At 28.1% G+C, this 21,470-nt stretch overlaps 2 protein-coding genes across 2 annotated transcripts; one reads left to right on the forward strand and one right to left on the reverse strand.

The window, feature by feature from the left end:
• Positions 1 to 1,833: 1,833 nt before the first annotated feature.
• On the reverse strand, positions 1,834 to 3,024 carry LOC8279909 (putative glycine-rich cell wall structural protein 1). Its single transcript, XM_002532577.4, has one exon. The coding sequence runs from the start codon at positions 2,707 to 2,709 to the stop codon at positions 2,044 to 2,046; it is 666 nt and encodes a 221-aa protein (XP_002532623.1). The 5' UTR covers positions 2,710 to 3,024; the 3' UTR covers positions 1,834 to 2,043.
• A 9,261-nt stretch (positions 3,025 to 12,285) lies between these two features.
• On the forward strand, positions 12,286 to 21,112 carry LOC8279910 (acyl-CoA-binding domain-containing protein 4). Its single transcript, XM_048375874.1, has 14 exons — positions 12,286 to 12,532; positions 14,237 to 14,385; positions 14,562 to 14,639; positions 14,725 to 14,844; positions 15,001 to 15,067; positions 15,186 to 15,247; positions 15,406 to 15,545; positions 15,627 to 15,753; positions 17,665 to 17,779; positions 17,868 to 17,956; positions 18,766 to 18,849; positions 18,965 to 19,282; positions 19,366 to 19,425; positions 20,628 to 21,112. Exons 2-14 carry the CDS (start codon positions 14,269 to 14,271, stop codon positions 20,790 to 20,792), a joined length of 1,542 nt encoding a protein of 513 aa, XP_048231831.1. The 5' UTR covers positions 12,286 to 12,532; positions 14,237 to 14,268; the 3' UTR covers positions 20,793 to 21,112.
• Positions 21,113 to 21,470: the final 358 nt, after the last annotated feature.

Below are 21,470 nucleotides of genomic sequence, written 5' to 3' on the forward strand. Positions count from 1 at the left end.
TTTATAATTTTAGTACAGTTAATATAATTAAGCAATAAGTAGTTATTACCATCATTATTCTCGCTAAAACTGCTCTCACCTACACCGCCTTCGGCACCACTGCGATTGTAATTGTCTCTTCCATTATTATTTATTAAGAAAAAAAAAATAGTAAAAATACAGTAGCAATATTTATTTTTTTTATTGTGTTTTATTTAAATGTTAATATATTTTTTTAATTTAAATAATTTAGTATAAGAAATTAATATTTTTTTATTTTTCATTCTATCCATTCTCTTTTTAGGAAGTGCATAACTCACTCTCTCATTTTTATAAAAAAATAAGGTTAATTTGAGCTAAATAAGCAAAGATTTAAGTTAAAATGTCTAAAAATTTAGAAAATGGCTAAATTAAACCCGAACAATAAGGTCAGTGGCCAAATTGGACTTTATTATTAATTTTAAATAAAACTAGAAAAGTCATTTAAGTATATGCCAAGAAGAATAATAGTTTTGTTTTTATACTTGTGATTTGAACTTTTATAACAATGAAAAAGTGAATAAGAATGAAGGATGAAAATGATGTTGTCATCATTTTATTTAAAAAAATGATACTGAAAAGATACCAAAATAATACCAATAATATCAAAAAGATATCAAAATAATACCAATAAAATATCAAAAGAATATCATAGTACAAAATTAAGAAAAATATATATAGATAAAAGAGTTTCAAATTTTAGATCGTAAAAGTAAAAAAATTTCAGTCCATTTCGGTATATATGTAAAAACCCTAAATTTTAATCCCTCCATCTCAAAAAACAAAAAAAAAAACTGTCTTTTATTTTCTAGTTCATCTTAAATTATAGTCCATTTTTTTATTTGCTGGTCTAACAAATAATTGTTAAAAATATCCTTCTATAACCAATATAGATATTATTAAATTTAATTAATTCTTACATTTTATATTGAAAACTGTAGTTTTCATAGAAAATTGAATTGAAGAAATATTAAATAAAATTAGTAACATTAACTAAAACAGTTTACATTCTAAATTCGTGTGTTGGACTATTTTTTGTTGATGCAATAGTTTGTATAATTAGCTTAGTAAAATTAATAATTTATTTTTGTATATACCAGAAAATAATTCTCCTTTCCTTCTTCCTCTTTGATGCAAATATGGCCAAGAGAATAAGTTATATTTTTGTTACAATTCAACCAGAAATAGATGGAAATAAAAAGGCTTTTTATTTAGTTTAAGATGATATCTCTTTATTTCAGATGAGCAACTTTCTGTTTTTTCGGGATAAAACTTTACACCAATGGCCAGAGAGCAACTCCTACTTCAAAGTTTAATACTTAGAAATACTATTAATAAAAATTCCCACATAAAAATATTTAGTTAAAATTTAATTTAATTCCCACATAAAAATATGTTGACTTACTGATGTGTTATTCATTTGTTAGAATTTAATTTAACTATAACTATAATTATATAAAATATTAAATTAATTTTCATTCTATTTAAAACATATAAATACCTAATGCTTTTGGATATAAATATTTTTTAGATAAATTCAATCTACCATATTATCTGCAGACTAAACTAATTGCTTATAAATAGAATCGATCTACTACATTATTTATAGACCAAATCAATTGAATCGGACTAAATCAATTAATTTGATCTATAGATAACATGATAGACTAAAATTATTTAAAAAAAATTCCATAAATTTATTTCATATCATGGGATAAAATCCAAAATGAAAGTAAGAAAACAAAATCAGGTTAGTAGGTAAGAAATAAAGAGGGAATTTCAAACTAACCAAATAAATGCAAATGGTTACATGTATACTAGGAACTAAAAAACTTTATTGATTACATAATATGTGAAGACACGTAACAATGATTAATTGAGGTATACATTTAGTACCAAATGCCGTACATGCACAATTGCAATGGAACTACTACCACTTGCAATTTTTATTCCAAACTTACAAAATATGCCATTTTTTTGCTACCTAAAACGTACTTTTTTTTTTTCACTTTCTTTTGTTCTTGCTCATGGGAACCCATAGTCCTCTCCTCCTCCATATCCAGAACCATAACCCGAACCACTTCCATACCCTGAACCGTATCCAGATCCACTACCACTACCGCCACCTCCACCTCCACCGCCTCCGCCTCCACCGCCACCTCCTCCTCCTCCCCCACCTTTTCCTCCTCCACTTCCATACCCAGACCCGCTTCCACTACCATAACCTGACCCGTAACCCGACCCATTCCCATTTCCTACTCCTCCACCTCCGCCACCTCCTCCTCCTTTGCCACCGCCTCCACCTCCACCGCCTCCCTTCCCACCACCGGACCCAGACCCATAACCTGATCCACTACCAGACCCATAACCTGAACCTGAACCCGAACCAGAAGCAGAACCACCACCTCCTCCTCCCCCTGAACCTCCTCCACCACCACCACCTCCTCCTAGACCACCATATCCTCCTGCACCACCATATCCTTCACCACCTCCAGACCCATATCCTGAACCATAACCAGAACCAGAACCAAGTGCTGAACCACCACCTCCACCACCACCTTGTCCCCCTCCACCTCCACCGCCACCACTTCTGCCAAAAAGGTCCTTTGAAGACCTAGCAGCAAAACATAGGTCCATAAGAAGCAAAACCAAGAATGCAGCACCTAGCACTCTTGGACTTGGACTTGCCATTTTCTGAACTTTTCAAACCTCAAACAGTAATGTAATCAAGAACACTTTGTATGTGCGTATATATGTATAGATAATGTAAGCAGTGTGACTTGCTAGGTAGTAGAGAGCAGAAGGCGAATGCTTTCGGGTGACTGAAAATGCTTAAGGTTGTAACCCTATTTAAAGGCATTGTAAAGTTTCTTGATATTCTAGTAGCTTCGATCACTTAGTAATCTAGATGATATGATGATGATTTAAAGAAAGAAAAAAGAAAGGAAAGAACCGTGCCTGCGTGTTAGGTTATTAAATTGAGTGGTGAGTGTAGGTGGTGGGGGTGGTGGGGGTGGTGGTGGTGGAGGACAGTCTACTTTCTGTTTTTGTCATTGCCATATCTTTCATTCTGCAAAGAATAATTAAACTTTTGTTTATACTTATTTGTATGTACAGATATAAAACTCCACTTTTGACTTGAGGTGTCTTTATAAAAATAAGAAGAGTAGTGGCATTTATGCATGCCCACTTAATTTCTTATTTGTCTTCCTGTTCATATTAAAGCTCAACTTTTGAGTGCATATAGTTTTCATGCTTATATATATACATTTTTACAGTTGTCTCTCTCCCCTTCAAGAATTAATGCACCAACTCTCTAATGGTGATTTGGGTTCTACTTCTATTTACAGTGATATATAGTTTGTCTAAGTATATAAGGATGATCGAATTACATGCAATGTTAAGTGCCCTAGATCACTTCACTACACTAAGTAAGTGCTTATTCAATTCCATATGTTGTTTTTGACTTGGCATATATGTATTTATCTTTGTGTCACTTAAAATATAGGAAATCGATAAATAATTAATAAAAAATATATCAAATTATACAATGTCAAATATAATATATATATATATATATATATATATATATATATATATATATATATATATATATATATATATATAATTATTTATTATAATTTACACACTTATTTTAAATAAGATTTTTTCATATATTTCGACTCGATTATTGGTCTCAATAAGAATAGGTTATGTAAAGAATCATTATAATGTACCATAGGTGTATGGCACTATATTATTTTTATTTTAATTATTTATTAACATAATTAAATATTATATTAGTCAATTATATATAGTACATAAGTATTAATTAATTAAATATATTATTTTTATTTTTATAATTTAATTAGTAATACTTGAAAACTATAAAATTCAACTATAAATTTTGATTTGTATAAATAACTAAAAATTATAATTGAATCCATTGATGATTATATTAGTAGAAGAACATAATAAATAAATAAATTATTTAAAATAATATTTAATTAATAGTCTATAATTAAAAAAATAGACTTAGAGGGTGTTTGGTTCAGATGTTTGATGCGGTGATACTGTTTCTCATTGAATAACTATATTAAAGTATTTAGTAAAGATTTAAAAAAAAAACAGTTGATAGCGAATTTAGTCTCAATCAGCTGCTAATTATATCACATGATAACTGATTTTATTTATTTTTTATTTGGACACTATTATTCTTATTAAAACTTATTAATAGTAATTTATAATAAATTGATCTCATATAATTAATTTTTAATATTATATAATAATTAGTTATTATTTTAAAATTATTTTTTAAAAATAGTTAAATAATTATAATATTTGTAATTATGGTATTTGAAACTAGAAATTTTAATTAGTAGAATTTAAATTTAAATTTTTATTTTTAAAATAACTTTTATAGATTTTTTTAATAATAAATACAATTGAGCTAAAAAATTAATTATAATATAGAATATAATATAATAAGATAAAATATATTTAACAATAAATTTATCTCCTCAGTGATCACATAGTAACAAAATATTAGTAATAAAATATTACCAAATGATTTGATTTATCAGCACCAACTATCGGTATCGATCAACCGAATCAAACAGGCTCTTATAATGGTAAGACGAGATAATGATACTCTAGAAAAATGCGGTAATGTATGCGCAACAAAACCTCATGACCCAACTAAATACGCATGCAATGTCGGGGCATTTTTAGATTTGGCTTTCCTTATATATATATATATATATATATATATATATATATATATATATATATATATATATATATATATTTTTTTTTTTTTCCTTTTGATATTAAGTAGTTAATGCTTCTCAATCACTTAGGTTGTTTTAGGTAATTTAGATTTCACTTAGTAAGTTAAATATCTGATTATAAATGAACTACCTTATTAAATATTCTAAAATTTATAAAATTAATATTAGAGTAACTAATTAGATTTTCTTAAGACTAAATACTAAATTAATATATTTTCAGGTTATAAGTTAACCTATTAAAATTAGAAAATTGATTTAACAAGTTACTAATTACATCTTTTGGTGATGAACATTAAAAATAAATAAACTGACTATTACTAATAAATTCTCAAATTATCTATAGAGTAAGTATATACATTATAAAGATAAAGAAAATATAAAATATTATATTTAATTTTTTAACTCTTGACTACCATATGTGATGTATAATATTTTTATAAAATTATTTTTATATTTTGAGACTAGTATTATATGCCACGTTAAGTGGGTAAGAATTGCGATAAGAATAGATGAATTTTGTAGTATTACTTTACTAAATTCTAAATATTAAGAATTATACAATTCATTTTTAATTTTTTTTTACCTAAATCAAGTGTATGTCTCCATCTATATACTAAAAATCATAAAAATACAATTAAAAAAAATTATACATTTATGCTCAAGCCATCAGGATCCAAAAGTTTGAGTTAGTCTTTCAAGTTATTGAAATTAGTTCGGCTGGTATATTTATGCGGATTTCTTTTTGGAGTAGGAAAAGGATTGTAAATTAATAAAAGAATTTCAACTAATTTGACAGAGTTAAACTCAACTACCTACACAATCTGCAGAAGGATAATATTGAATCCCATGTGGTAATTGGTATGATCATAATCATCAATAATAGTTAGGAGATAAACTTGCAAAATGGAAGCTGATCTAGCATTGCCCAATAAGGCTAAAACCCTAATTCACTCAAAATTAGAGTTTGAACAATTGCAAGGGACAAAATAAAAGAACATTTTCCTTGGCTTCATGCTGAACAAATTATTAACACATGGCATTATGGACTGTCACTAGTTCTAGTCTAGATCATCATCTGGGTTTTGTAATTAATTATTATGTTTCTTGCCTATTTTAATAACCACAAATGGGTGTATGTAATATATATATTCTCTTAATATTATAATATATTATATGGGTGATAATATTGTTGTAACTTGGTGACATATGTCCTCTCTATTCTCCATTATTTACTTTGAACAAAAACATATGCCACTATCAAATGCCAATAGCTTTGAACTTTGGTGCCGCTGGCCAATTCCCATCATATCATTTTATTCTTGTTGGCTACAACCACACATCTCTTAGCAATTTAGCATTCTTCGCATGTTTCCGTGCTATCTATTAAAATATTCATGTACAAGATAGAGACTGGAAATTGTTGGCAAACCAATATATTATATTTTAGCATATATATATATATATATATAATTATAAAAAAATTATGTCAATTTAAGCCAATTATAAATAAAATAAAATTTTATATTACATTAATAAATTATAAATATTTTAAATTTTATCTTAAAAAATATTTCTCTATATATTCAATCTATGACAGATATTAAAGTATTTTATTTCTGTTCAACAAAATTAAGTATTAAGTTAAAAAAAAAATTTCAGTACTCAAACTTTTATTAAGTTATAACCTCCTCATAGTCATAAATTTTATTTGGTTTTAAGTACATTATTATAAAAAAATTTACTATATATATATATATTTATATGTGTATGAATCAGAAAATAAATATAGTATTGATGTGTGAGTATAATGATAATATTTAATTATATAATTTATATAAATAAAATTGATAAATTATTTTTGTAATTAAATATAATACAAAAGTTTATTAATATATTATTACTAATTTATAAAATATAAATTATATTGATCTTTTATTATATTTACATAATTTACTATTAGTCCACATGTATAATTTCTTTAAAATAAAGAAAGATAATCTAATTTCTTAAATAAGAAAAATATATATAACTAAAATAATAGCAACAGTTTATACAACACACGATTATATAACTAGTACTAGATCAAATTGTTATAAAAGATTAGTACATAATTAAATTTCTAGTGACTAATTATTTGTTTGCACATTGCAACACTGTTATTATTACTTCAAATATTTCTAATCTATAGAAATTAGTCTAAATTTTTTATCTAAAAAATGTTTGTGTACATTAAATACTAAATTAAGTATAGAAAATAACATTTAATAAATGAACGGAACCATAGAAATATTGACAGAAAAAAGATATTTTCTGCCTTAGAAAACTTCTCGTGATTATTCTCTTTATTAAAAAAAATATTAATTATTGTATTAGTTTTATTATTAATGTAATTATATAAAAAATATAAGGTTATAATTTTTTATTATCAAAATCATTAATATACATTAAAAGAGTCACTATACTTATACAACAAATAATATTTATTATGTCTTAATTTAGATATATATTATATAGAATATTATATCCATCGCTCGTGGGAGTCCGTAAAAAATTTTTTTTTTAATTATATTAATTTATATATTTCAATAAACACAAAAATAAAAATATAATATATAAATTTTTATATTTTATTATTTAAAATTGAATTATTAATTTAATATATAGATGAAATAATTATTTCTAAAAACGCCTGTAGTAAATGAAAGATTATCTGAGAAGCGAACACGTATCACATAAAATGGGTTGGACTCAATATTATTATATATTAACTCTGGAAATTCTAGAAATCCCAGGGCACAAAAGAGAGGAGGAAAGAAAAAGAAGAAAAGGCCCACTAACTCAGCAACCAACCCCAAAATTGGAACGTCGAGAAGAAAGATGGATGTGAGTGGTGTTACTTGAAATGAAGGCTTGTTTACAATGACAAATGGCATCTTACTTCGCTTCTACTTTTGGGGTGCCTCCGTTTCCCATAGAGCATGCTTGCTTTCAATCATACCATCATATCCTTTCTTCTTCTCTTTCCAGCTTCCCATGAATTCCTTTCTTACTTTAGTGGGATAAATTCATAAATTTTGATCACACCTACCTTTTTCACATAAAAAGTTTTCTAGTATTTTTTTGATATTTTAATATTTTAAAAGTAAAATATTTTATATTTTATATCTACAATGTTAATTGCTTATGATTATACGAATATTTAACTCTTTATTAATTTAATTTTCATTGAAAGCTAATTATCAACATTATTGGGTTTATAATAGAAAAGATAAAAAGTAATTTTATAATTTAATTGTTTTTTATTCTAATTATATCAAACAAGTTTTAGATAATTTAACAAGGTTAAAGAATTTTATTCCGATAAAATCAATTTTATAGTAATTAGATTTCTTTTGGAACTTAATACCTAAACTATTAATTATATTAATGAATTTAGATACAATCGCTGGTAAGGTAAAAAAAATCACAAGACCTTTTCATTAACTTGAATTAAATGAATCACAGATTTTAAATTGCAGCGATTTGCCAATGTTTCTTGATTTCAAGTATGGAAACATTTGTTTATAGTTTGTCAAGAGTTAAACCCTTTTTTTTTTTTTTTCTTTTGATAAAAAGAGTTGAAACTTTTAATGTATTGTAGATATAGCATGAATTTTAACATAATTTCTGCATATACTTAGAATGAATTTATTAGTATAATTAGTGTATTTATTATTATTAATAGGAGGTTAGGGAGGCTAGCCATATTGGGCAGCAATCCAAGCTCAACAATGAAGAGAAGAATTAGTTTAATACCTGCGGGGATCTTGATAAAAATTTTATTTATATTATGTATTTATTATATAAATTTTTTTAAAATTAAAAGTGTTTGAGACATTATAAAAATAATATTTAAATGTCTATTTGTATATTCTAATTCTTTTACACCCTTATATGATAAGTTGTTCGGTTTTAATGAAATATAACTTATTGGTGAAAAAAATAATTAATGGGGTAATTATTAAAAGTCATTGAATTTTAAATTTATTTATAATTTAGTAACTTGATTTTTTATATCCTTTATTTTAATAATTTAAAATTTAATATTATTATTATAATTTAGTCATCAGATGAAAGACTAACACATCCTAAAAATAGTCAATAAAAGAAATAATATATTATGTGTTAATTTTTAATTAGCGGAAGTAACTAAGTCTGTGACAAAATTAAATTTGAATAAGCTAAATTAAAATTTAATGTTAAAATTAAAATTAAACTTCAGCAATGATCGGTAATATACCTTATATAAGGTAAATCTGAAATAATTATCATATTGATAAGAGTTGGTCACCTCAAAAAAAGTTAAATATGAGTTTGGTATTGTCGAGGTGTGATGTGAAAGACGCGAGCAAATATTGGAAGACATTAATCGTTTGGGAAAATGAGAACCCGTATTAGCTAATGACATATAATTCTACCCTTTAGATCAAACAAAACAAAGATTTCAAAATTAAAATACCCTTTTTATAACTAAAGGGTTGCATTAGTGACTTTTTTTCGTCATGCATGTTGGTGATTTCTTTTGCTGATTTTAGTAGCTTTACAAAGATGATAGCAAACCAGAGAAACTTCTAGTTTCTGTTATAATTTTCAATATTTAGTATTATCGAAAAACAAGAAAGATGTATATCAATATCAAATAGCGTTATCATGTTATGTAAATTATACTTATCATAACAATACAATGAACAAAGAGGGAAAAACAAGCTACAAGAACCTCACAAATACAATCCCATTGAAGTACATTTGCAAGTTAAGCCATAATGCCATGATTTGGAAATCCCATATTTCCAAGTAACTTCTCAACATTTCTATTACAACCGCTGCTTGAATTAAATCAACACTCATCTAATCAGATCATCAATAGTTAATGGATCAGTCCAAAGCTATGCTATGAGAAAGACCAATAAAAAAAATTGGCATACAATATCATTTCAGCAAATCATCCACAATATATCATACTCACCTTAGACTGAACTTGATATGTTTCTATTCAAACGCATGAGCATTCTTCTCTACAGACATATAAAACCCAGTTAATAAATAATCAGAAAGAGAATCGTTATCGACACAATCACCATGACTAAGTTAATACAAAGATGTAAATTGGTTATAAAGATCGAGCCTTATAAGATATAACTAATCAAAGGCCCCGTATAGAAATACCTCAATGTCCACCTGAAATTCATACAGAAAGATAAAAGAAAAAATATAAAAAATAATAAGAACTGAAATTTTTGAGAGAATTCATGACATAAGAAAAATAGTTGTTGTCTTTATTGGAAGAGAGACAGTCGAGAAATGAGTAAGCACCTCTAAAATAAGCCATAAGTATCGATAACATGTTTGTATCTTTGAAATCTTGTGACATGTCATCGGTTACTCTTATGAAGAAGTGGAGAAATGAGAAATATTTGATTTTTAAAAATCATCTTTTGTTCTAGAGATTATAATGAAATTATCTACTTTGGTGTTTTTTATTTTGATTGGAGTTGTATATGAAAGTCAAACCAGTAAAAAAGAAATAGAGATAAAGCATAAGTGAAAAAAAAAAGACATCAATATAAATAATATTTTTTTTAAATAGTATTGACGTAATTTCCTCTTAAAAGATTAGAAACTTTACTTTGTTGAAACAGACCTCAAAGGCAGCAACATTGAAAGTAAGGGACACTGAAAGTAATGTAGCCAGGAATCTGTAGAAATGATAGTTCCTAAAGGCCCTTAGTTTAAACTGTTGATTGGATCACATTGGGCCGAACTTAGAGAATTGATTTGGGCTTTGAATGTTGTTGACATAACATCAAATAGGTCCAAAATACAAAAATTGTGGCTTTAGATGAATGCAATAATGAACTGCCAATATCTATTTTGATCCTTATAATCTTTTGCATAAAATAATGGCCTGAGTACCAGGGAAAAGAAAAAAAGAAAAACAAAAATAAATATATTTGGTTTTTATTTATACATCTAGCTTTATCGATTTTATTCATTTCATCTTGATTCATGATATTGCTAGTAGCATAAATCCAAACCCACATGCATGTATGTAACCTCTTTAGGCAAGAAAATATGATTTACAGTTGTTTCCATAATATCATACAAAAAACAACTTTTTTTTCACATTTTTTCCTTAAAAGAAATAATTTTATTTATTTATTAATCACTATAAAATAAATATACATATTTATTGAAATAAAAATTGAAAGTTAAGGTTTTACATTGCATTATAAACTGGTAAGAATATTATCAATTTTGATAGATGTGTAGGATTTATATTTAATTAGTTATTTATTACATAACCATTATTATTATTTTTATTATAAAATTAAGTTGATAGATATAATTTAATAAAATATTTATTAATTAATTTTAATATTATTAATACTATAATTTATTTTACTATTTTCAGGATTAAACATTTATTATATAATTAGAAAATTAATTTATTATTGAATATAATACTAAAAATATAATTTAAGATATTATTTTTAGAATTAGAATTATTATCTAATTAAAAAATTAATATATTAGTTAATACAATATTAAAATATAATTTATATATTATATTTTTCTGATTAGAAAATTATTTATTAATTAATATAATATTAAAATATAATAATATATTTTTAGAATTAGATTTAATATTTAATTAGAAATATAACTTATTAATTAATAAATTAATTTAAAAAATTATAAACTTGAAATTTATGTGTCAAAAATAATACACATGTCAAAATAAAAATTCTATAGGATAAAAATTAAACACATATGTCAACAAAAATTTAGATCTTAAAAATTAATATGTAGATTTTCTTAAAAAGTTTTCATTATTAAATTAACTAAAAAATATTATAAATTCAACATAGACTAAAATTTGAAGATTTAAAAGAGGATCTTTTTCAAAAATAAAATTAAAAAATAAGTTATCATGTTCTTCAACTAGAAGTATAATCTGAGCTAATTTAAAATTAACTTCAGCTATTAGAATAGATCGATAAAATGAATAAGAAATTTTTAATATTTAAATAATAAATTTTAGTTATCTTATTATTATATTTTAATAAATTTATTATTTGAGTTTAATTAGATTATTAAGCTTAGTTAAGAATATTTAAATTCATTTAGAATTTAAGAAACTTTTGATCTAAATAATCAAATAGAGCTTAAATATTTCGAGTATTTCACAGGGTTTCTTTATACTTTTTTTTTTCTCACTATTTTTGAGTATTTTATATTAAAGGAGCTAAAAAAACAAGTTAAAATACTAAAAGAGGTATACACTAAAAATTTATATGTTAAAACCACGATAATAGCATGTATATTGGATTCCACAGAAATCCAGATCCCATTGCTGACCTGGCACTGAAAATGACTTTTTCTTTTTAACAAAATAATAATAATAATAATAATAATATGTCCTTTCTCCTTTGTGAAAATAAACAAAGGAAGATCTAAGGTAACACTGTAGCAGAGTATATAAACCTCAATCCGAAAGTCTTTTTAGTCGTTAACGAACCAGCGAGACAGCTGCTATTACCTCTCTACACTACATATGCTTACAGGTGTATGATTCTTCGTTTCATCACACTGACAGACGGAGAATCAAACACCGTCCCTTCCTGTCAGATCCACCGATCAATTCTTGTATAGTCTCGATCTGATCTGAATCACAATCTGTTCAGGTACATTACCTCTGCTCTGTTTCTTTTTTCTCTAATTATTGAATTGTCTTTTTCTTTTTGAAATATGTCTGTTTTTTACTTGATGCATTGATTGAAGCTGAATTGATTATTGATTGAGTGTGCTAGAAGTTTGAAAAGGAAATGTTAAATTTTGATTTGAAGAAATGAGAATAATACAATGTCTGGATCTGAATGAGGCAGTGTTACTGTTCTTTTATAGCTATTATTAATCGTAGATGAATTAAAGAAGAGCTGTTTTATATTAGGTTATGGTTCTGAATTCTTTTTCTTTATTCAAAAATTTTAAAGATAATCATTGCAAATTGTGAATGTTGAAAATTTTGTTGTTGTTGTCAGGTGTCAGATACATTTTAGGACATTTGCCAATGCCCTATTATATAGCATCTTGCAAGTTTTCATCATTCGTTTCCTGAGTATTTGTGTAATGCCTTATATGCATTTTAGTGTGTATAGTGCAGGGTATGTCACTATTATAATTGACATGTGCTTGTTGCTTAGGATATTGATTCTTGACTATAGATTATCTCTAATAAATGAGGGAAAATATTGCAGTCAACCATCTCTTTTTGCATTGGTTATTGGTTAGGCATTGTGGTCGTTGATGCAGCTTTCTGTTCATCAATATTTTCCTGAGTGGTTGTTGGAAAGAGAGATGGGAGTTAGTGGCTTGGATGATATGTTTGAGGAGGGACTGCCTTGTCTCCATTTTCTAAGATAGATAGCTTTCAAAATTTTGGTTTACTAGTGGATCTAGTATAGATGCACAGGCTACTTTATTAATGAAGTGATTTGTCTTGTAAAATGATGCATGTTCTCGTTCTTTTAATGGTTGTGCATAGCAGATATCTTTTTATCTTTAAAAAAATTCATTTCATGGAAGTTTTCGTTTAATTCATTCATTTTTTTTTTTATTAAAAGCAAGACCTAAAATATACCTAATTATAACATCCAAATACTGATAAAATTACAGTCACTGCATGCTCGCATCACATGTATGACTAGACAGAATGCTTGAATTCTAATCAAAATGTTTTCCATTAGATATAGGGTAGAACAGTGTTTCAAAAGATTAATTTTTTGATGTAGCCTACAGATATTTATGAAATCTAAAGATGCGTAATTTTGGGGCAAATTTTTCTCCTTTATTAGAAATTGAATTGATAAGGTGGTACTAAAGTGCACGGGCGAAGTTTAGAGTTGGGATCTCTAGCATCCTTCCACTCTTTCTAGGAGTTTCTTGATATTTTAACTTTGTGGCTATTATTTCTTTTCAAATGTATATTTATGTGTACAATCTTTAGTCTGTTTCAATGCACTATTGCCTTTTAAATAAAAGAACTATTGAAATACTGCACATAATAGACAAAAGATAGGGTGTAATTGAATCTGTGAACAAACAATAGAATGGCAAGGAAGAACTGTTAAATTTATCTTGAGGCTCTCAAGTCTAAAAATTTTTGGAATTTTAATTTCTTTCTTTATTAACTCTTTTTATTGCTTAATTATAAAAATTTATAAGTGGGATTAATATTTATAGTTCTCATTTATTAAAAACTGTTAGTATTTCACTTCACATTGTTGAGGTAATGAGTTACAATTGGTACCTTGATACTTGGCAAAGCATAAGATAGATGCTAAATTGCCCAGCAACTAATGCATTCAATTTCTTTTCTTCAATATCAGGTGACAAGTCAGAGTTATCACAACCAGCTTCTATGGGAACAGAGGAGATTAATAAGGATATTATTGTGGACAATTGGTTTTCACAATTGACCTATGAGCAATGGGTAGCAATACCTGTTTCTGGTGTACGACCATCAGCTCGTTATAAGGTGGTAATTGTTGTTAAATTAATCCTAATTCTCTAATGGAAAAAGAGCGTTTTGAAATTCTAAATCTTTATCCTTGAAGGACATTGTTATTTCGAACTTTTTTCAGCTGAATATTCGATATCTATAATGAAATTCATGAACAAGATACTGATCATGCACTTTTCTGTTCACTCTAGCATGCTGCAGCAATTGCTGATGAGAAACTCTATGTCTCTGGTGGGAGTCGCAATGGCCGGTACTTATCTGATGTTCAGGTGTCAACTATATCTGTTTGCTTATGCATATGAATTCTTATCCTTTTCAGTCATGTTCTTATGTTCCATTTGATAATTTTTGCAGGTCTTCGATCTCAGAAGTTCAGTATGGTCTAGTTTAAAACTCAAAACTGATTTGCATGCTGACAAAGTTGAAGAAAATGGTTTGCAGGAAGTTCTTCCGGCTACTTCAGATCACAGTATGGTAAGATTTGTGTAAACACAAACAGACAGACTAGAGCTGCCTTCTACCATATTGAGCACACAACTATATTCTGTTTTTGTCAGACTTCTAGATGTTTGCGTAGCATTTAACATGCTTTCAATTATCCACTGAGTCAAATTATTTCACTTTTGTCAGGTTCAGTGGGAAAATAAGCTCCTTCTCCTTGGTGGACATTCCAAGAAATCCTCGGATAGTATGATAGGTTTGTTCCTCATACATTCATCTTAAGAGATCATCTTATCCTTTTCCTTATCCAATAGATGGTGATTGTAAATGGTCTTTTGCTGAGATTTCTGTTGTGTTCCTATTGTTTCTTGCAGTGCGATTTATTGATCTAGAAACACATCACTGTGGTGTCATGGAGACATCAGGAAAAGCACCGGTAACAATTTCAATAATGACAAATTTTTTTCTATCCGCGAGCTGTTCAATCCAGTTTTCAGTTTGTCTTTGTTTTAAGCTGTTAGATATCTTAAAAGGAAACAACTACAGTTGTCAGTTCCAGAAATCTGAATGGCTAGATTCTCAATTAAATCTCAGGTAGCACGAGGGGGGCATTCTGCTACTCTGGTTGGTTCTAGGCTGATTGTTTTTGGTGGAGAAGATGGTAGTAGGAGATTGCTTAATGATCTCTATGCTCTTGATCTTGAAAAAATGACTTGGGATGTCTTAGAAACGACGTAAGTTTCTATGCTATTGATACAATCAGCTACTTGCATGTTTTCAGAAGTCTTCTGCATCACTTTGTTGTGTTTTGATAGGCAGACACCTCCAGCTCCCAGATTTGATCACACAGCTACAATACATGCAGAACGCTACCTCATAGTATTTGGTGGCTGTTCCCATTCAATATTTTTCAATGACCTTCATGTACTTGACTTGCAGACTGTAAGTTTATCCCTTATATGTATATGTTTCATTAACCTATATTTGCATTTAGAAATGTAAGCGACATGGTGGGATATTATTACATGGGAGTACAGAATGTCAAATAATTATTGTGTTTTAATTTCTTTGTTTAGAAGTGAAGCCATATGCATTTCACTTCTTGTTGATTTATTCCATTGTGAAATAGAAGTCTCGAGTTCAGACCAGAGAAACAGGCTCCTTTCACTGCAAGGGGAAGGCAGCATAATTTTGCTTTCTTATAGAGCTTTCATTGTAGTGATCTCATTATTCTGGAACACTTTCTTACACATGCATGCAGCTATCATAAACATAGGTGACCTATGAAAATGAATGCCAGTTTGCAACCTTAACAATATCATGCAGTGGTTATTTCTATAATTTTGATAACCACTGTTGAGAATTTTGCCATTATGCAGAATATGTAATGTAGTAAGATGTAGGGGCTTCTTCTACTAGCATAGTATGAAAAGTGTAATCATGTTAATCTACAGGAAAATAAATTCTTAAGTTCTCTGGAGATTAAGAAGAAAATCAAAATTTTATTAACAATATCTCTAAAATTTATTATATTACAAACCTATTTGTAACAGTAGAAACTCTAATCACTCTTGGAAAAAATTTAGGATCTAGAGAAACCTGAAATATCTAATATTACTTCAAAGGAAACAACCTAACCAAATGAAAATAACCAAAGTACAAGAATTTCCTTAAAATTGATCAATAATTATATAAAAGATGTATTTTCACTATATGTATATTAGTCTTTTTTTTTTTTCTCACGTGCGTTGCATGTAAAATATAATTATTTGATTTGTTATTATTTACACAATAAAAGATAACATAATTTTAAAATAAAAATGAATATGGTAATTTATTTAATAAATTAATATTTATTATTTTAAAATAATTTTTTTAACTTATACTGTTCAGTATTTTAATTTTAATTTTTAATATGTACTTCCTTTCCTTACTTTTCATTGATATAAGATTATTCTTTTATCTTAAAAGATATAAGATATTATAATAAATTAAATTATACCTTGCTTTCCATGTTAATATGTTTAGATACATATGTTTGTTTTGTAATTACTAAAATGCATTCATACAAATCTAATTTTATATAATTATATAACTATTCTAATTTAGCAGAATCAACTTAATCGAAAGTTCACAAAAATAAAATTAATTACCGTCATATTAAAGAATAATATATTTAAAATAAGTTGGTTAGTTTATTAAAATAAAAGGTTAATCAATTAACTCTTATATTTTTATGTAGTTTAATGATATTAATAATTAGAGTCCTTGTCTTCTAAGCGCTTTTTAAACTTTAATTGGAGTGATCATTTCACTTTGTTAGAGCACGTGCACAAGACTGTCAAACAAATACAATACGAAAAGACATGAAATAATAAAATCTATTTACATGTAAAACAAAAGTTTATTTATTTTTAAAGTATAAGTAAACTATTACTTAACTAAAGCTAAACTAATAATCATGTCTAATTTTACTTAATTGGATGAATTCTATTTTAATTTAATTATATAATCTTGGATTCTTAAACTGCGTAATAATAGCTGTAAAATAGGAATTCTAAAACATTATGTATTCTGATAGAAAATAAATTTTAGTTATCAACTGAATAATATATGAATATAAAGTAAAATAATTTAAATGACCAAATTAACCTAAATTAATTAAACTATCAAGGCTCTTTTAGTAAATCTATCCATCCCTCCCCTCCTTGCAATTTTATATATGTTATGATGTATATGTATATGCATGTAATTTAATTTTCTTGACTGTACAATTCTGGGAAACTGCTTTTTTGGGGTTTCTATGTCTGTTTGATCCTTTGCTCACCATGACAAGATCTCCCCATATTGCAGATGGAGTGGTCCCAACCAGAGACTCGAGGTGATTTGGTAACCCCTAGAGCTGGTCATGCTGGTATTGCCATTGATGAGAACTGGTACATTGTCGGTGGTGGAGATAACAAAAATGGTATGTAGTAATTGTATCTCTTATATCAGATGAACTAATCTACATTTTCTAAGATGTTATGTAACCCACTATTAACTTTTGTTCATAGGTTGCCCAGAAACCCTTGTGTTGAATATGTCTAAGTTAGCATGGTCAACATTGACAAATGTAAAGGGAAGGGATCCTCTTGCTAGCGAGGTCAGTGTGTTTGTCACATTCTGGTTTTCGTAATGTGTAGCTACTTTATACTGTGGAAACATTTTGGAATTGAGTAGTAAAATGTATTTTGTTTTTCCTTCCTACTAATATGAGAGGCATGGACTTTTGTATGATTGTGCAAAAACTTGTGGATTTGTTCTTATCTTGATAGAAAGGTGGCAGTAAACATTGGGAAGGTGGTTTTTGCATAATTTACATTAGTTCGGGTTCATGCTTTCCAATCTCGTTATCTTTTGAACTGCTATTATTCATGATAAAAAAACCTTTAGGTTTCCTTTTTGTTTTTCTTCTGATGATTTGTGTTGTCTGGAAGTGCTGGAATTTCATTTTCTTTTTTAATATTCGTACTCATAAATCTGTCAAAAGCTGGATTATCAAAATGAATTTCACGGGCTGCAGAATTTGAAAAGGATTAAGCTATCGAAATCAACTTGTGAACATGTGATCACATCACCCAGGATTTGGCAGTAGTATTGTTTAGCTGCAATACATCAGTAACAAGGAACAAAAAGAAAAAAAAAAGGAATTGCAGCCTTGCAAGCAAGAATTCAGATCAAAGATGATTGTAAAAGGATCCCATGCATATATTCATTGGTCTTTGCTTAAAAAAAATTGGATATAGAAAGAATACAAAAGATTTTTGGTTGAATATGACAATTGGTGACACTGTTTATACTATCATGCATCGCACGAGAGAGTAATTGTGTTCTATTGTATTTTTTATTTGAGTAACCTAGAAGTTCACACTTTCTGCTGTGCACTATTTCTAAATACAACTTTAAAAGTAGGGACTCAGCGTTTGCTCAACATTAATTGATGGAGAGAAGCATTTGGTTGCCTTTGGAGGCTATAATGGGAAATATAATAATGAGGTATGTGTACCATCACATGTAGTGCTGTTTATAATGCCAATATAATGGATATACTTCATCCATCTATTTGTAACTTATTCTCTTTCATGTTTTCCTGGACTATTATTACTTGTAGGTGTTCATAATGAGACTCAAACCAAGAGATATGCTCCGCCCAAAAATTTTTCAGTCACCCGCAGCAGCTGCAGCTGCAGCTTCTGTTACTGCTGCATATGCCTTGGCCAAATCTGAAAAGCTGGATTTCTCTAACATAAATTTGAACTCTAGAGAAGTTGAAAGCCATCCTTCCGAACAAGATATCACAAGTGAAATTGATGCAATTAAAGAAGACAAAAAGGTGTTGGAAATGTCACTTGCAGAAGTCAGAGCAGAAAATTCTCGGCTTAGGGAAAAAATTGATGAAGTTAACAGTACTCATGCAGAATTGTCTAAGGTGCGCTCTAGAAGCTATCTTCTCAAATGGGTGATTTTTCTAAATTCACTGATACTAATATTGTTTCTGCATGTTTCTTTTAGGAACTTCATTCCGTCCAAGGTCAACTAGTAGCTGAGAGATCAAGATGCTTTAAATTGGAGGTTTGCCCTTTTCTTCTGATGTCCTCGATTCCTTGTAGTATCTTTTGTTTTTTTTTTTTTTTTTTTTATATTCTTAATGTTTGGACTAATGAATAGAAAAGTTTACTCATTTGGTTTATGGACGAGTATAGGGTGGGGATTCCCCGCTCCCCGTTGGTACTAACCCATATTGAGGCCGGTAATCCCAACTTCCGTTCCCCTTGGGCAGGGATGGGAAGTATATCTTCCGCCCTGATCCCGTGGGGACTTGTACATATATATACATGAAAATATAGAAATAGAAGTAATTAAGAAGTGAATATAGAATTTTGATAATCTTTATAGTGAGAAATTTTCAAGGAAGAGCTGCACCCTCAGGGTTAGCCTGATGGTAGGTGCATATCTCAACTTGAGTTAGATCTCAAGTTCAAGTTCCTCCCCTGATTTAAAACTCAAAAAAAAAAATAAAAAATTCAAGGAAGATCTGTACAGAATAACTCATGTCTTATGGCTTGTTGGGCTTTCATTATAACAGAAAATATATTACAAAATGTAAATATATTCAATGAAACATAAGCTACATCAAAGAAGAAATAAAAATAAATTTAGCAGTCTTGGCACATGTCATCCTAAGTTTTAGGTGAGCATTCAGTCGGTTTGGTTTTGAACTGAATCAGACCAGGCCTATTGAATAAAAATTTTTTTTTTTAAATATAAACCTAACCAAACTGAACCGAAGACAAAACCAAATAAACTGATTTCTTCAATATAAAGTGGACCAAACCCAATAAGAGGCCAAACTGAAAGAATTGAACTAAACAAACTTAATAAGAGGCCAAACTGAAAGAACGAACTAAATAAACTTAATAACATAAATTTTATTTAAAAAATGATTTTTAAATAATATCTAAGTTATTTTTGTTAATAAATAAAACAAATTCAGTTAAACCAAATTCTATGTTAACTTTTAACCGAATTAAACTGAATTAACTTCGGTTTCAAAGAGCTAAAACGAGTTTTATAAGAGATACAACTAAACCAAACTGAATTGGTTCAGTTTGTTTCTTCGACATCTCTGTAATAGGCACTCTAAAAGCAGACTAAAGGAGGTTCTTATATTCAGTATCCTCTTTTATTTTTCTCCATTGATGATCAACTGCGTCATAGCCCAGAAATTTTCCATTTGCTGAATCTGATTCATTTTGGATAATGGCAATATCCAGGCACAAATTGCTGAATTACAAAAGATGCTAGAATCGCTGCAATCTATGGAGAATGAAGTACAACTACTTAAACGACAGAAATCTGCGCTGGATCAGGAAATAGAGCTTAATGCAGCTTCACAGAGACAGGGATCAGGAGGCGTCTGGCGGTGGATAGCTGGGTAAATTAATAAGCTAGATAAGTCATAAGGCCAGTGCCTCAAAACTGTGCAAAAGATTTAAGTAGATATTTTTCTCTCTGGAACTACAGTAGTAGTATGATCTTTATCAGCGGCAAAGATCACATTGTGCTTTCTTGAAGGACTATGGTTTATGTATATGTGCCCACGGGGCCATGATACACTTCTTTGTTATTATAGTCCCAAGGTTGTTTTAAATAGAAGGAAATGAGTCAAAAATGGGTTAAAAAATACAGTCCCTGTTGGCACATTGTCCTTTTTCTCCACCGAATTTGAATTATTTTTATTTTTATTTTCATTCCATCACGGCCAAGAATTTCTGCTTGTCATGCTCTGCAGCTTTTTTTTTTATTATTATTTTATTTTATTTCATTCATTGTTGTACAAGTGATATCCATCAGCTCTAAGTTTGTCTTAATACATTTTAGATTTCATTGGATGTTATATGTTAAATAAAAAGTTTTTCCGGGTTTTATAGCCAACTTTATGGCGCGGCGTATATATGTTTTGATCTGGATATCAATTCTTGTAAATTAGTTCTAATATTTTTATGTTTCTGATTAATTTAAGTTTGTATTAGAGGCTTGACTTTTCTTCCTAGTTCACCAAATATTAATGTCCATTTCTTGATACCAGGTGCTTTAAATAGTTCTGCACAACTTCT

This window comes from Ricinus communis, chromosome 6 (genome assembly GCF_019578655.1).
Source record: "Ricinus communis isolate WT05 ecotype wild-type chromosome 6, ASM1957865v1, whole genome shotgun sequence".
NCBI lineage: Eukaryota > Viridiplantae > Streptophyta > Magnoliopsida > Malpighiales > Euphorbiaceae > Ricinus > Ricinus communis.

Bases quoted from the DNA above. Each gene is read 5' to 3' on its own strand.
- LOC8279909 (XM_002532577.4), bottom strand. From the start codon at position 2,709: ATGGCAAGTCCAAGTCCAAGAGTGCTAGGTGCTGCATTCTTGGTTTTG.
- LOC8279910 (XM_048375874.1), top strand. From the start codon at position 14,269: ATGGGAACAGAGGAGATTAATAAGGATATTATTGTGGACAATTGGTTT. The intron at 17,780-17,867 runs GTATGTAGTAAT...TTTTGTTCATAG, and splicing joins TGGTGGAGATAACAAAAATG to GTTGCCCAGAAACCCTTGTG. The intron at 19,283-19,365 runs GTGCGCTCTAGA...TGTTTCTTTTAG, and splicing joins CTCATGCAGAATTGTCTAAG to GAACTTCATTCCGTCCAAGG.